Source organism: Sparus aurata, chromosome 4 (assembly GCF_900880675.1).
Source record: "Sparus aurata chromosome 4, fSpaAur1.1, whole genome shotgun sequence".
Lineage (NCBI taxonomy): Eukaryota > Metazoa > Chordata > Actinopteri > Spariformes > Sparidae > Sparus > Sparus aurata.
Window position 1 is genome coordinate 17,425,338 of NC_044190.1, and position 16,725 is coordinate 17,442,062.

At 39.0% G+C, this 16,725-nt stretch overlaps 1 protein-coding gene across 10 annotated transcripts in view; it reads right to left on the minus strand.

Annotated features, from left to right (window-relative positions):
• LOC115580140 (C-myc promoter-binding protein-like) overlaps positions 1–16,725 on the minus strand; it is an 87,649-nt gene that overhangs the window by 49,831 nt on the left and 21,093 nt on the right. For all 10 annotated transcript variants that reach the window (XM_030414106.1, XM_030414104.1, XM_030414105.1 and 7 more), the window contains exons 3-5: positions 15,096–15,342; positions 9,211–9,280; positions 6,095–6,264 (exon numbers count right to left, since the gene is read on the minus strand). In XM_030414106.1, coding sequence (XP_030269966.1) covers positions 6,095–6,264; positions 9,211–9,280; positions 15,096–15,342 — 487 coding nt within the window. The remainder of the gene's footprint in view (positions 1–6,094; positions 6,265–9,210; positions 9,281–15,095; positions 15,343–16,725) is intronic.

Consider the following 16,725-nt stretch of genomic DNA (forward strand, 5'->3'; position numbering starts at 1 on the left):
GAGGCTCTGCTCCCTTTCTGCGTCCTCTGACCTCTCAACCACAAGACAAGATTAATTTAACAAACAAAGCCTGTTTGACTGAATATTTGCTTCTTCTCCCCCCTCACAAAGAAGATGAACTCCTTATTCCTCAGGCCAAACAATGTCCAGCACCAGGCCTCTTCTCCCTATAGAAAGGACGATGTGTTGCTCTCTTGCTATAAACAGATCACCGGAGAACTTATGTTATTAATTTTAACAACTAAGCACAATAGAGTCCTCTCTCTCCACATCAGATGACAAGAAGTGGGGGTTGATGTTGGTTGGGGTAAAGATGACCCAGTCCTCCCCCCTCACAGGCCAAAGCGTTTTACGACCCTGTCTGTGACATTCCAATCTTTGCTGCATCCCAATCCTATACTCATCCACATTTCAAAATGTTCTGAATAACTATTAACTACAATTTCATCTTCTTAATTTGATCAGATTTCCAAATAGCCAAGAAAGTCATACAGTAGATATTTTCCATGTTATTGTCAAGCCCAAATGAAGTTTATTACTTAATGAATTTGGGGTTTGAAAGAAACCAGCCCCCACCTTTGCGATGGGCACAGACTTGCATATCATGATCCTCTTTGTGTGTAATGCTTGTGTTATTTACCAGTTAAATGTTTGATGTTTTCTTAAGATAGAACTACAAAGAATATGTATAAGTCCTTGGTCCTACTGTGTATTGTATGCTTTATGGTTTATGTTGTATACCATTGTTTTATGCCTTAATCATGTTTTTAATTCTTTCATTCTTGAATCATATTCATGTTACATCTTTTAACGAAGACAAAAATTCGACTTTTAAGATGGTAAAGTTTTTGGGAAGTTAAAACACGATTTCGAAACATTAAGGCAATATAGTTTATTTGAATTAAAGTGTTGTGGGTCACAACTCCCAACACAGAAGGAGCATTGTCAGCCAGTCCCACCCCTGTTCTCAGTGTGCCTGTTGTCAGCTCATAAAAACAGAGAAGATGCTCTTCTCTCTTCACTTCGCTTACTCTTCTCTGGTCTTCTCTCATGCTGACGCTTCGCTCTCACTTTCGGGTCCTGACTTCGGTCAGGACTTTGGCTCACTCTCTCTCTCACTTTTGGGTCCTGACTTCGGTCATGACTTGGAGTCTTCTTCTCCGGGCTCTCTTGCCCCCCTGTTTCTCCTCCTGACTTCTCTTCTCTTCTCTTCACTTCTTTGCTTTTTAGTCTTATTTTTATTTTTAAAGTAATCTTTACTTTTATTTTTGCAACAAGCTCTAAGAAAGCGAATTGAACTACTTTAAGTACTCTACTTTTATCCAAGTCTTTAATAGAACAAATTCTTTTCTTTTTGATTTTTGATTTGATTTTAATAACTTTAAAGTATCACCGCCTGATCCAGAAGAAGTTGAATTAGTTGAAGGATCAGAACTTAAAGAACTTAAAGAACCACTTTGAAACATCAAAGAAAAGTATTTTTCAAGACTGTGATCATCTGATGAAGAACGTTGCAGTCCATCGTCTGCCTCAGAAGCCGTGCAAGGAGTCTCCACAAAAGGGACTTTGTTCCCAGCCGAGATCGACTCTGCCCCCAGCGCTCCCAAGGCGGAAACCCCGCTGGGCCTTCGGACCAAGAGTCCCTCAACAGAGTACCGGCCTTCCCTCTGGCTACTGGACCGACGCGCTGTGCCGTGGTCCAACCCAGAACTCTCAAAGAGACCAAGCTTCAATGCCTCCTGACGCCCAGACAAAACAGGCTGAACGTCTTCATACAGTTGGATCCACACACGTGAGAATGAGTGGTGTCTAAAGTTCTGACTCCTGTCTAAAGTTCTGACTTCTGTCTAAGGTTCTGACTTCTGTCTAAAGTTCTGACTTCTATCTTATAAACTTAAGAAAGTTGAGGTTAGGGTCTCGTTAGTATTAAAAGATTACTCCCGTTAAACTTAACATATAAAAACCCGACCCTTTAACTTTACCATCTGCCAACGGTCACGTAATTTATTTATTTCTAATTACAGTCTTTACCTTTTCTGTTATCTGTTGTTTGTCCTAAAATTGTCCGTTCATTTATGTTACCCCAAATTATTTAGTCAATAAATATATATAATCATTTGTTTTTGTCTGGAACTTAATTTTGATGTGGAGAATCGATGGATACGTGCAAAGAATTCACTGCTTCAGAATATTGAGATTGAATAAACTGATTTGAAATTGATACTCTAGCTGTCCAAGTCAAACTTGTACAGTTAGATGTTTAGAATAGTTCCCTCCAGCCTATTCTAGTAAATCAAACAATGGAGGTGGTGCCCCTTCTACGAGTGTAAAATTAATCACCAATGATTAATGACCTTGATTATCAAGCAGTGATAGTCCCCTACATTTATATCGATTGTGCCATCCATGGGAGGCCCGCATAGCCTACCTACCTGTCCTACAAATTCGTGGTTCCCCATGTGAGGCATAGTTGATTACCAGTGATTAATTAATTACCAGTAATTAATTATCCCTTTTTATCAAAGTAGTGTCTCCTACACTCTTTACATTTATTTTGTCCCGTTGTTGGCTTCAGCTAAGAAAGAAATAGTTTACCCCACACGTCCAACCTCATTAGATAACTTTTTTACCATTATTTTCTATATTATTAATGATTTTTTAAGGAAACAGAATCTGTTTCAGAAGTCAGTGGGCCACATGACATGGAAGCTATTGAGAAAAACATATTAATATTCAGATAAAATAGAGGAAGCACTAAAATACAATAGAAAGAGCTGTGTCCTATCTGTCCAGTTTACTAATACAATTTGCTGCTGGATTGGAATCACTGGGCCACATGACATGGAAGATATCAAAAACACTGCAATTCTTTTGTATTAATATATTTATGCTAAGTAATTTCATGACGGTCCCTAAATCAGTTTCCAGCGATTCAGCGCGAGGCTCTGGGAGGTGAGCTAACCATCCTCTTGCTGCAACACTGGGCGAACCTCAGTAAAGTTGCGGCTGGACCCGAGTGAATATCCGCCGAATATCCAACCTAAAACTAACTTCACCCCGATTCGATGAGTTGCCTGTTGCAGCCTTTGAACAGGATGATGAGGATTTCAGTCACTCAACTTAAACGGTGACTTGTAGAAATTATACAAATAGCAGTAATGACAATAATATTTGATTTCAAGATAACTTAGGGTGTAGTGCTTTCACTGTGTACAATTTAAATTCGCCATTCGCCTGTGATATTAAACCGACAAAAATCATGTCTTTTTTTTATGGTGGCGCTGAAAGTCCAGCAGCAGAATGCATATTGGGGAAAGACTGACACATCAGATAACCTTCCGCAACGTTGCAGGCTCTTTGGTGGAGCTCTGCTTTGAATGAAGTTCCGTCGTGACAAATGAATGGACTACTTGCGGAGTGACATGAAGACATGAATCAGAGGCACAAAAAACGTTGACAGTGGTGGCCAGTCATTATGTTTACTAATACCCGACCCCTGCCTTGCGCACACACATTTTTCCCATTTGTTTTGAAATATTATAGATCTGATCATAAAAAATGAGAATAAATATACATATATCCAATCCCTGATCGGGATGTAACGTCTGATTCCGATCGAGTCTGAAACCACGTGATCGGCCCTGATTTCCGATCACGTGATCGGATCGGGACATCCCTATTTAGTGTGTCTGAATATTTTACTTAGTTTGTTCGTATGTGTTGTTACATTTACTACCATGTAGCTGATGGCTAACAGCTAGCGAAAGCTGTGTTTGTCTCCAACACAGCCTCCAAACTCTTGGACACTGTTCGTATCGTCTCTGTCTCCAGTCTGCACATGTTTCCAGACTTTTTACTGAGACAACCAAGCTCCCTCGTAATATTATTAACATTAAACTCGCTTCAAATGCCATTGCATAGCCGACCGAAGCAGAGCTAACTAGTTAGCCAATTTCCAGCTGACTTCACCATACTCGTAGGCAACTGTATATACAACTGTATACTAATACTATATAATACTAACGTGGCGACACTTTCCTGTGGCTCGGGTGCAGTTGTTGGGTCCCGTATGGTTGGGACCGACCCTTTTCCGAGGGTCAGTGTCGAGGCAAAGCCAGCTTTGTACCGACCCTCGTTACTGAAGCAGTCCGACGTGAAGTGGTTAGCCCACACATACAAACTAACAGGAAGCGCAGCTGGCACGTTGTCGTGAATGAAACGCAACCACTGTCTCTTCTGTTGTTCTGTAGCTGGGACAGAATATAGGCATTTATGTTGATTTATACAATCAACAACAGGGCAATTTGCGTGTCTAGCTCTGAGCGACGACACTGCGAAACACTGCTAGCTTACCGCTGGACACACCAAACTTCCTCGGGGATGAATGCCCCCCTCTCGGATATCTCTTATGATCGCGCAGAGGAGGCCAGCCTATGAACATCTCTCCTTTCGTTACGTAACGACAGGAGCTGAATCTGAACAGCCTGTAGGAGCGCCTTTTTACCAGTGGGTGGGCTGCAGAGATGATGCAGGACTTGTTTGCTTTCCTCATTCTGGGAGTTGGTAGGCTCAGGGAGGACCAGTTTATATACGTGGAGACCAGAGAAAATGTGTTTTTCATAATATGGGACCTTTAAGGAGAGGCACTACAGAGGAACAATGAAACTACCCCAGTTGTTTAGTTACATTCAGAAAGTAATCTTTTTATCACAAGTTTTGAGATATGTGACAATATGCAAATAAACGTGATATAATTATTAAAATAGATATGAGATATTAAATAATTAATATGCATCAATTTCCAGAACAGAAAACTGAACGTAGGATAAAGCCAGTCTTAAAAATCTGGTTTGATCTGTCTGAATCTTGGATATCTTGTTTTATAATTCCTAAATCAGAACATACAGTCAGCAGCTATGAAAAATAAAATAAAAAGAATACATTGTTATATAAATCAAGTTATAAATCATAAATGAACAAACCCCTGAGAAAAAACCTTCAGGATATAGAAATAACAAATTTTGAGAAAACTGCCTTTCAAGATATATATTGTTAAAGTACACACATATTTAGACAAAAATGGTGGATAAAGAAAAGCATTACAATTTAAACATTTAGAAAAAACATTTTCATGATAGTCTATGTGTAAACATGCTACAAGGCATTACCTAATTAAATATAAGTTAATTTGAATAAATGTCCAGAACAGAAATCAGAACTGAAATAAATGCCTTTCGCCTGGAAGTTTTGTTTCCAATTGTTTGAAAGAACACATTATGGAGGCAAGGCAGCCCCAAAACTCTCAAAATTTACCAGTGCATTAACATCGGTGTTGTCACCAGTCGTCTCTCCCCTCAGATCTTTAAGTGTTTTCAATTAGTATGAAACTATCTCAGGACTGTCACAGCTAAATCAAAATACTCCAATTTCTGTTAGTCATTGTTGGATTTTGTTCATCCATCTTAACAATAATGGAGGACAGGTATCAATTTCTCCCCAATTACTGGTGAAAGACTCACTTTCACTTGATCAAGTAGACCATTATTACATCATTTATATCATATTATATCATATATATATATATAAATACATATATATATACATATATATATATCATAAAACCTATCAAGGTCTCTGTAACCAGAAAATCGTAACAAGGACACTAGTGATCAAGAAAACTCAGTAGTTTGTGTGCAATGCCACGTGAGTGAGTATGTGAGTGTCGTCTCAAGAGTCAATACATTAAATAATTATTCACTCTGATTTTTGCATTTTATCTACAACTATTTTCAGCCAATAGGCTAAAAAAAGAAACGCATGTTGTGGAGTTACAATGTTTCCACCTGACGAAGGCAACATGCATGCCTGACCTACTTTCCTCCTGGCTTGCTTAACATTGTGGTTTTCTCATGACCCACTATAGTCTGTTACTCTGTGGTTGTGTCAGCTGTTTAGATGGCAGTTAGTATGTGTTGATGAGGTTTTAACAGTTACTGGCATCCTCTTATCTGATTCTGCTACTGGTGTTTTTGTTAGTTGTCTGGATAAGATTAAAAGAAAGAAAGTGGAAGAGATATTCATCCATCTATTTTACCTTCTCTCCAGAGGCTCCGGTGAGGACAAAAGTGGAAAAAACAGGGAGGGAGTATTTGGTGTTTGCGGGCCAGCACTCAATTGTGGCCCCCATGGGAAGGCAGAAGAGAGGGACAGATTCTGGCAGAGGGAATGACTCATAGTCCTCCTCTGGATATCTGCTGAACAAACCTAATGGGTAGAAAAAAACACAAAATAAACAAACTGAGAATTCAATTACAAAAGCTGCTAGTTGGAACCAACCCCCTGTGAATATCAATTAACAGCTAATGTAGATGCAAAACCGCCTTTCCACTCAGCTGAAAATGAAACTAAATAAGTTCAATTTATTATAATCACCAATGATAATTTACAACTTTATTGGGTCAGTGTTTCACTAGAAACGAATGGCTTTGTAATAAGCAATTAGTGCTTGGTGATCAGGACTCTGGGTCATTAGTCACTGTCAGCAAACACAAACAAGAGAAAATGAAGTAGCGATTTTATTTTGTGCGATTTTCAACAATGTGCAACAGCCAACTTTGGCTGTAAAAGTCTATAGTTTTCAACAAAGGTCCATTTCTTTAATGTTCATGCATTTCTTAAGATGCTCTGTAATTAAATACCTCAAAAAATTAATACAACACATTTATTCATCATGAAAACACCTGCAGGTGCACAGCCTCCAGATGGAATAAATAAACAAAAAACTGCTGTGTCATGAAGGTTTGTTCAGCAGCTTACCAGGGACAGTTTGTCCCATTTTAATCATAAAATTTTATTATCTCTTGAGATAAAGGAAAAAAGTAGAGCTGCAAAGATGAATTGATTAGTTGTCGACTATTGAAGGGGTTCTGTGGAACTATATTGACATATGACTATATGTTAGCAGACTTCATTTCTAGACTTAACATTCACTAGTGTGGAGATCATGTATAAAATAACATCCTATGGACTGTTAAGAAAAATCCAAACCGAGTTCTTCACAAAGAGATCCACACTGAGCAGCATTTATCAACTTAACCAGGCTTGTACAGGCAGCTGAGAGAGTCAGGGAACCTCTTATTTTTCATGTCATATTTTAATCTGCTCACATATGGTCAATAATAAAGAGATTAAAATTAATCGGTCCGAGTAATTTTTCAAAAAAATAACTACAATTCTCTGATTCCAGCTTTTAAAATGTGAATAATATTATATCATTATTGATATCATATAATATAATTTTTGGTGAATATATTTGGGTTGAGGATGTTATCTTGGGCTTTCAGAAACCCTGAACAACTTTTTCCACTATTTTCTCACATTTTATGGACAACAACTTACTAATTGAGAACATAATCAACAATGAAAATAATTTAACTTAGTAGCAGCTCTATTCAAAATGAATATGGTAGTGATGAGAAACATTGACAAAAAGATGATTTGCTCTGTCCAAAGGTATCAAAATCCACATACAATGCACCTCTAAAGCTTACAGTTTATCACATTTTATCGTGCTCGGAAATAGTCTGGCAAACTAACTCCAGTGTAACCCCTACATGTTGTTTTTATACTTTGGCTTTTATATGGCTCTTACAAACAAGAGATAATGTCTGATGTTCTTTCACTGATTTCAGAATGCGGCATATTCACAAATGCAGACTAGTTCCCTGAGAAAAGGGGCAACTTGTTGCCTAACTTGGCCAACAGAATCTGGAAGTATGTCTGCAAGCTTTACTCTGAACACTATTCATTATATAGGCAAAAACACACTTAATATTTTAGGCAAGTAGATGCTTGTGTAAGCATGAATATGAATGCAAAAAATGGTTCTTCAGCTGCTTGATATTCCACCTTCTTGACCAGCTGGTTTCTCACTTTTTCTGTCTGCCCAGTGGTGTTTGGCAGGTAGCAAATGGTTTATCTGCTGAAATCAGCTGTCGAATGCCGAAGGAAACAGAGAAGCTGAACAATGGGCTAAAAAGAAACTAATATGCTCCACTGAGCTGCAAACTTGGTGATACTTGTCATGGAATACAACATGCAAGCAACCCATTTTGCATTACATGTGCTATAGTCATTTGATCTTAAAACAGGATACATCATAGGATACATTTTATAATGTGTTAATATAAAATATGTATATGTTAATATATGCTATATCAATTAATGCAACTTTAAGAATAGACAGTATAAATTAAGGTGGTTCCTGATAGTTCTTCCCCCTAAAGATTAGGCTACTATATTGTAAGCACTGCGTTGTCTAGGCACGGCTCTACATCTGCATCATGTACCTGCGCAATAATTCATTCCAAAATGAAAACCACGGATCCACCACAAAACAAACGGAGACTGTTCAGTTTAGAATCAAACTCTCACATTTGTCTATAAATGAAGTCAGATGCTGCAAAACACAGCAGTTTCCAAAGCTCAAAGCATGATGCGTGCAGGATTATTCTTGGCCTGAAATGTTGAAAATAAACTTAATTTTTGTGAGCTGAATCATCTGAAGCTTTAGTGAGAAACAGATAGAATCACTCCATTCACAGTCTGCTGCATATTCAAGACATGAACAACAAAAAAATCAGCCAGCCAATCTGACGCTGAGCCAAACACAGCAGCACTGAGCCAGCAGTGTTATCACTAAATGACAATCCTCTGTCAGCACAAGGAAAGTTCAGATGAATTAAATGTCAAATAAGCCAATTACATTTTATACTCATATTACAGTTAAATTTATAGCAAACATTGAAACCCTTTAACTTTATACTAGAACAATAATGGCATGCAGAGGCCTATCTCATCACTCTAATCTGAGGCATCAACATGCTTCAACAAGTTACAGCTGTAGCAGAATGTCCGCATGCAGCCAGTTTACGCTGCAGCAGACCCTTGTCTCTCGAGGCTTTTCTACAACAACGCACAGCTGGAAAATAGAGAAACAGACAATAACTTCCATGCAATTAACATTTAGCACTTGACAATTAACCTGTTCTCTGAAAATTTTGTTTTTCTCACACATCATGCCAGTGATTGTGAGACGAGCTAAGGAGGGAGAGAAAGTATTTCCTCACAACATGGTCATTTAATATCAAGAGGTCCACATCAGTATTTGGATCTGCATGCACCAGTAGTTAAGGGATTGGGAGGGCTTACCTGCTTTGTAGGCTACTGTGTTGGTTTTGGCCACAGACTTCTTATAACACAGGTAGACAGACGAGCCCCACTGAAAACAAGATCAAAAATGGGAGAAATTAACATGTTGTCCAATACGAGTGACGCAGGACATGTTTACGAAGTTATAAAATAGTCAGCTCAATGTTTTTAAAATGACACTTTAAGAATAACCCAACTCCAACTTAAAATTGTGTTTTTCCCGGCCTTCAGTGATTAAATTTCTTACCTTACTGAGTAAATTCTGGGTGTGGTCAGAGGAGCAACAGACTTTGAATTTTTACTCAGAAGAAGTCAGTGAAAGTGATTATCAGCTTGGTGTAAAGTTACTTTATACCACTAGGGATTTTCTAAAAGCAACTTCCAGAAAACCATTACAGACTTGAAACCTGCCGCAGATGCAGTAGTTAATTGATCACAGTAGGGCTGAAAGACTTTTGAAACAGCGCGATTTGAAACAACATGGTTTGGAAATCACAGAGGCTGGGATTAATTTCACTACAAGGATGCATGTCCGATCCACGTTTAAACACGTGTGTCAATGGTTTTACATATTCATGCCATCTTCCTAATACGACAGTCATGCTCACCAATCACAATTGCTGTGCTCCTCATGTATCAATCATGCTCACCAATCAGATGTTGCCCAAGGCGACTGTGTATACACCTTTGAACAACAACATCTGAAACCCAAGTAAAACTTTAAATTTGTGGTGTGGAAAAATGGCGTCCTTTGATCCAGCAGCAACCCTGGACAATTTAGTAAGGCAGCGCTTCCGTGATATGGAAGTATTTTGGCATCTAAGAGACAGAAAGATGTTGTATTTATTTTACACTATTATTACTTTATTTAACTTGATTGCAGAATGTGCAGTATTTAGATGCTGCTCCTGAGCCATTGTGAACAAGAGGCAAATTGTAAGTAGGGGTGCACTGATCCGATATTAGGATCGGATATCATCCCCGATACTGACAAAATAGCTGGATCGGGGATCGGAAAAATTAACAGATCCACGGGCCGATCCAGTTTTTTTTTTTTCCTCCGTCGCAGCACACCCTACATCATTTGTCAGTAGCATGTGTGTCGCATGCTGGAAGAGTTGAGTTCACCGTTAAGCAACATGGAGCAAGCCAAAGAGTCGGCTGTGTGGAGATATTTCATGCGTGCCACGCCAACTAGTTCAACGGCTGTTTGCAATGTCTGCAAAGTAAATGTTTTGAGGGGTGGTGGCAGTACTGCAAAGTACAACACTACCAATTTAATCAAGCACATCCAAAAGAACAATGCTAAGGAGCAAGCCAAATTCCTGCAGCTCAACAAAACCAGAGGAGCAGGAGACAGTACAGCTGGGCAACTAACTTTGGCAGATGCACTTCAACAATGCGAAAAAACTTTTAGACGGAAAGCTTGAAAGCATTGGCAATAACACAGAAAGTTTTAGAATTCATTGTTTTCGATGCTCAACCAATGTCAGTTGTTGAAGATGAGGGCTTCCATCGCCTACTGGAATACTTAGAGCCAAGGTACTCTCTTTCATCAGGCAAGTATTTTTCCAAGACCGGTATACAGTTTATTATTAATTCAACAATGGTATCGGATCGGTATTGGGTATCGACAGTAGGGCTGCAACGATTAGTCAACGTAATCGATTACGCCGACAATAAAAATTTGTCGACACGAAATTTGTGCGTCGACGCGTCATGTTTGTTATTGTTATTATTATCTATCATCATTTGAAAAAAAAAAGAAGATTTGAGCCGGAGCAAATCGCTTTAGCACCACTACTAGAATGCGCACCACAGTGTGGCATAGAAGAAGAAGACGGTTCCGCAGAAGAAGAAGAATATGAATGATGGCGGAACATGTTGAGGAGAGCAGGAAAGCGAAATGAAACACGTCCAAAGTTTGGGAACATTTTCGGGCGGTAACTTCCCATCTTCTATATATGACATTAAATTTCCGTGTGATTCTGTAGTAGAGCTCAGATCGAGCCCAAAAACATCAAACCCGACCCGACTCCGTGGATGTTGAGTCCTGGCCTGGCCCGGACTGGCCCGGCCCGGCCTCAGTAACGAGTAATCTACCGCGTTAATATTTCCAAACCAGTAATCAGATTAAAGTTACTTACTCAAGTCACTGTGCGTTACTATTATTCTGTCATTTTCCTCAGTAAAAATATATATTTTTGCTTTTTCTTGCGTCTCGAGGAGTGATGTCACGTGTGCGAAAAGTCACGTTTTCAGCATGAGGAGAACTCACGTGTACCCCACGCAGCTACAAAACAACAATGGAGGGAGGAGAGAGATTTGCCCTTTTGTAGCTGGAAATACAGTCATTATTTTGAGTTATTTTAAAAAAATAGCCTACAAACCTACAAGCAAATCAAACTGAAATGGATTTGCATTTTTAAGACATATTCATCCATTAGTGTGCAACCAAAAAGTGATTTATTAAAGTTCATAGTTATTAAAAATGCAACAGATATCAAATGACAACAAGTGTGGTTGTGCTGCCCCATGTGTCATCAGCCAAGAGGCCAGCTGGAGACAGGCTCTTTAATACATTCATTGGCTAATAATGTACAGATGTGAAGGGTGGCCAGTAAAATGATTCTAAAGAAATAAGTCAAATTTGCAAATAAGAGGTTTCTGTCTGACAGCAGTGATATCAGTAATAATCCATGTGCAGGATATTAAGTCAGTAAACAGTAATAATATAAATTGGATAAAACACTGAATAGTAAACCTCCACTTAATGCAATGATTTATAACATAATTCATTTGTAAGATATGTAATCAATATAAAACTGTAATAATCAGTATTAATTACTTCAGTTGACATATTAAAAATCCAGTTGTTTCAAAATATTATGTTTTCAAATGCATGTTTCATGGGTTTTTAATTTGCTCTGAGAATATGAAGGTAAAACCAAAGTAGAAACAGATGCTGCCAAAATAATCGTGACTAATCGACTAATCGAAAAAATAATCGATAGATTAGTCGACAGCCAAAATAATCGTTAGTTGCAGCCCTAATCGACAGATACACAAAGCCCAGGCATTGGTATCGGTATCGGGACTGAAAAAGTCAGATCAGTGCATCCCTAATTGTGAGGCTCTTTGTCTGCTAAGGCACAAAAGCACTATAACAGTGCAGTCTAAATTATTATTATTACTGCCACACTCCAGCATTTGCATCTAGTTCCTAAACCAATAGCATGTAGAGAGGTGATGATACATCTATAAACACATCTTGTTTGTGACATTTAGTCAATGTGGGGGGAAGATTGTCTGAAAAATGCAATAAAACTTTAAAAACCAGCAGTTCGATACAGAGTTTGCACCCAGAGCTGTGCTGAAATATTAAAAAATGATCTTCACAACTTCAACATTAGTCAGATTGAAAAATGAGTGTAGCTAAATCCCAATTCTACTGCCTACATTTCTCTTTCATGCATTGCAAGTCTCTGTAGAGTTATATACCAATTCTAACAAATTCCTGCCACACTTTCTCTCTGCTTTAAGATATTTTAAGACACATGCACAGCCAAACACACAAAAAACAACATTTCTAAGCTGTGGTGGCCTTTCCTACAGTATGCTATGGCAAATGGGGACCAAGTTGACACTGCAAGGACTTTTACAGTATCCTAATGTGTGTTTGTGTGTTGGGGGGAGAGAGAGAGAGAGAGAGCGAGAGAGAGAGAGAGAGAGAGGGAGAGAGGGAGAGGGAGGGAGGGAGGGAGGGGGGAGAGAGAGAGAGAGAGAGAGAGAGAGAGAGAGAGAGAGAGAGAGAGAGAGAGGGAGAGAGGGAGAGGGAGGGAGGGAGGGAGGGAGAGAGAGATGAGAGAGAGAGAGAGGAGAGAGAGAGAGAGAGAGAGAGAGTAAAAAGGAATACAACAGGGCAGAGGACAGACAGCGATATTTGTCGACAGCACAAATACTCAGTGAGGTGGAAACCAAACACCCAAGTAGAGGCCAAAAAGCTCAAGGGATTCTACCTCCCTCTTCAAAAAGAAACAAGACAGGATCAGGATAAACAGCATTAATAAACTTCCTCAGGCAATAGAGAAAGGTTTTACACAATTTTCCATAATTGGATGCTCTACCAATCTGAATGTCTCGCCTAGGGCAGACAACAACTGACAAACCGCAATTAAGGAGAAAAAAGAAAAAGCAGGTGAGATTCAGTCTCTTTCTCATCATCTGTACTTCACAACTCCACAATAAGTTTAAACACAAAAGACAGAGAAGCTATATTTGGCTCTACTTTACCTTTTTCCCCACATAACTACATCATTTCCAATCAAACAGAACTTTAACCGAAGAAAGTATGGCAGCTAAAACTTTCGGTGTTTGTCAGGCTTATCCATACTCATGGCAATAAGGCTCAATGTCATCTCGTACTGCTCACTGTATTTCCAAAGCTCATATAACCAATTTAAGTCTCTCCTTTAAAATGTGTGGAGAAGGATTTGAGGAAAGTGAGGCATTGGAGTGGAATTTTAGATTCAGTAGTTCTGGCTAAGTAATATCTTTACATTTTGAATTTCAGACAAGGCTCTGAATGGATGACTACCAAAGTCTTCTGAACTCAAAATGACCTGACGTGACTAATAGCCAAAGATCCATTCTCCAATGTTAATACCTTGTTATGGTCGAGTTACTCAGAATGGAAGAATTTGACATTTTTGGGGTCTCCAATTATACTCAACCTGCACCCTCTTCCTCAGACACATATTTCCTTCATTTTCAAGAATTATCTTTAACAACAACATCAGAAAGGATATAGGCTATGAAAGTTTGGCATTTGAGGACAAAAATATAGCTTGTTAAAGTTGAAGTTGTCTGCTAGTGCTGTCACAAAACTAGGTTTTCTAACTAACTAAAATAAAATACCTTAAAAAAAACAGGTAAAAAAAAAAGTTAATTCAAAGATAAAAATATGTTAAGGATTGTGTACTGTGTGTAAAAACAGGCATTTCAGTTAATGTACTTTTGGAGGAAGGGTACTACAGCAGTGTATGTACAAATTTGCTTTGTGAAAAAAAGAAAAAAGAAAGTATTAGAACTCATTTAAATGTCAGAATCGATATATAACAATATTTCAGTATTTTTCAATATATATTTTCACAAAAAATGTGTCTGTACAGCATGACATGTATCTATCCCGTCACCGAAAAAAAATGGTTTCTTCCCCCTTTCTTCAATTAATCATTCCTCTGTGTGACTGATGAATGTATTTGCCGACCTAGTAAGGCCCTGACTCACCAAACCGACCACAAAGAACTAGCTGTGACAAAGGCTGACTGTTGTGTAGCCTCACATCTCCAAGATGCACTTGAACACACCACAAAAACAACAGTCGACAGCCTACGAGCTTGTACGTTCTGCGCCTGCATGACACAAAGTACCTCTCTGCCTATACACAAGACATTGTTATGATTAAGCAGCATTCTTTCACACCACTCTCACTAATACAGTCACCTCTAATTGAGAATATGTCTGCAAATTGCTACAAATGAAGAGAAACTGCACTGAGTAGGTGAAATCGTGGATACCACAGCAACTGGCTCAAGTTTTTCTCTTTTTTTTCCTCTTTTCGTGCACTGATCTACACACTCAATGGGCCAAAAAGGTGCTGACAAGGGTGTCCAGTGCCAACAGTACAGGACACACTGCAACATCTACAGCCACGAATGCTCACTGACAATGGCCAGTGGCCAACAGCCAGTGTCAGGGACTAAGTCCCAAATTCGGACCAAGCAACACCTCACCAAACACAGTGTATTAAGTACATTTTAAAAGCAGTGTCATGACACTAAGCTTGTTGTGTAGAATTTTTAGTATACCAGCGTCGCTCTCACCATGCTGCTGTTGAGATTCTTCTCCACCTTGCAAAAGGTGTGTGGTGGCGTCTCTCCCTTGCTCGGGATGATGATGCAGATGTCAGTGACGGCCAGGGCAGTGTGAGGCTGGCTCTCAGGCGCCCGGCGGTAGGTGACATAGATGCGCTGGGAGGAATTGCCACTGATGTTGGCTGGACGACCGGAGGGTGTGGTCTGAATGAGGTGGCAGCCCTGCTTCAATCTCTCCTTCCACTCATATAGCACTCTGTGAGGGGAGGCAGAACACAGCAGTCAGCCAAACACAACTCCACATCAGCGTGTAATTATTAGTGTGATTACCATGTAGAATTAATCAACACAATGTGCCGTCATGATCTCAGTAGGCCAATTAGATGGGGCTCCAAGTTTAAGTCTAAAAATGGGCAACTATCCCAGTTTTCAGTGGCTGACAGAATGGAGTTGAATAAGCTTAATGTCTGCTTTGCACCTCATAACCAGCAAAGCGGAATTGATGCGATTCATGAAAAGGAGAAAAAGAGACAGGTCTATGAACTTATAAAGTGGCAGTCAGTGTGCACAGACGTCTCCTTAACTTTAAGCTCAAGACCACTAAACTCAATAACCTTGGAACATCCACAGACATCTTCACTTAGAAGTTCATTTGAGTTGTTGTAAGCAAAAGTCTTTGATGGAAACAAGTAAACAAAGCATGCATATTCTCCTGTTTCACTTACTGAAAGTCATCCTTTTTAGTTTCTTAGTAACTAACTGCTCTAACAGCTCTGCCTGAGTGAAAAATTACACTCTGTTTTTCTTTGGTATGACTGCTTTTTTGTGGTTAGTGTGATAAAATTATGAAGTTGACAGTTGTCATACAGTATATGAATGTAGGTTTATGTACAGTAAAGTCAGTCAAAACATATTAACCCAGTAAAGCATAATAATTAGGCCCAAGAGGACACTCATACAAAGCACTTAGAGGACGAGTACTCAGAGGTTCAAAACAGTAGCACCAATATTAAACATCCCTCCTTGTGCTCCCATTATGCACTTATCCTCCATTACTGTTTCAAGTGGAACTCAACAGCATTTTGTGGAACTATATGAGAGCTGAGAACAGAATTTAAAGTGGCCAGCTGTGGGACTTTTTATTATGTCTGGTTTTTCGTGCTCATTATTGTGCTGGTTCTGCCCTGCTCATCTCACATCTTTCTCTGCCGTCAGACCAGAAAAATTTCTGTCGATGCAATCCCTCGCATCAGACCAATGCAGTTGACATTCTTCCTTAACCTGCCTTTGTGTTTGCTAGATATTGGACGATGATTACCTCTCCAAACATAATAAAACACAAAAAGACTTGTGAAATAAAACAAGGGCACAGAAGTGCCATTTCACACAGATATGTCACATACACTCCAGTTCAAAAATTGCAAGAATTTACATTTTGCACTGTTGGATCTTAAAAGGTTCTAAGTAGAGTTTCAAAATGCAAAAAGAAGAAATGGAAGTGACACAAAAAAAAATCTGAGTAAGCAATTTATTGAAAACAACAATTAAACGGAAATAGGCTGTTCATCAGCTGATCAAAAGTTTAAGACCATAGCTAAAAAAAAAACCGAAACCCCCCTAACATAGAAACAAAAGTTTC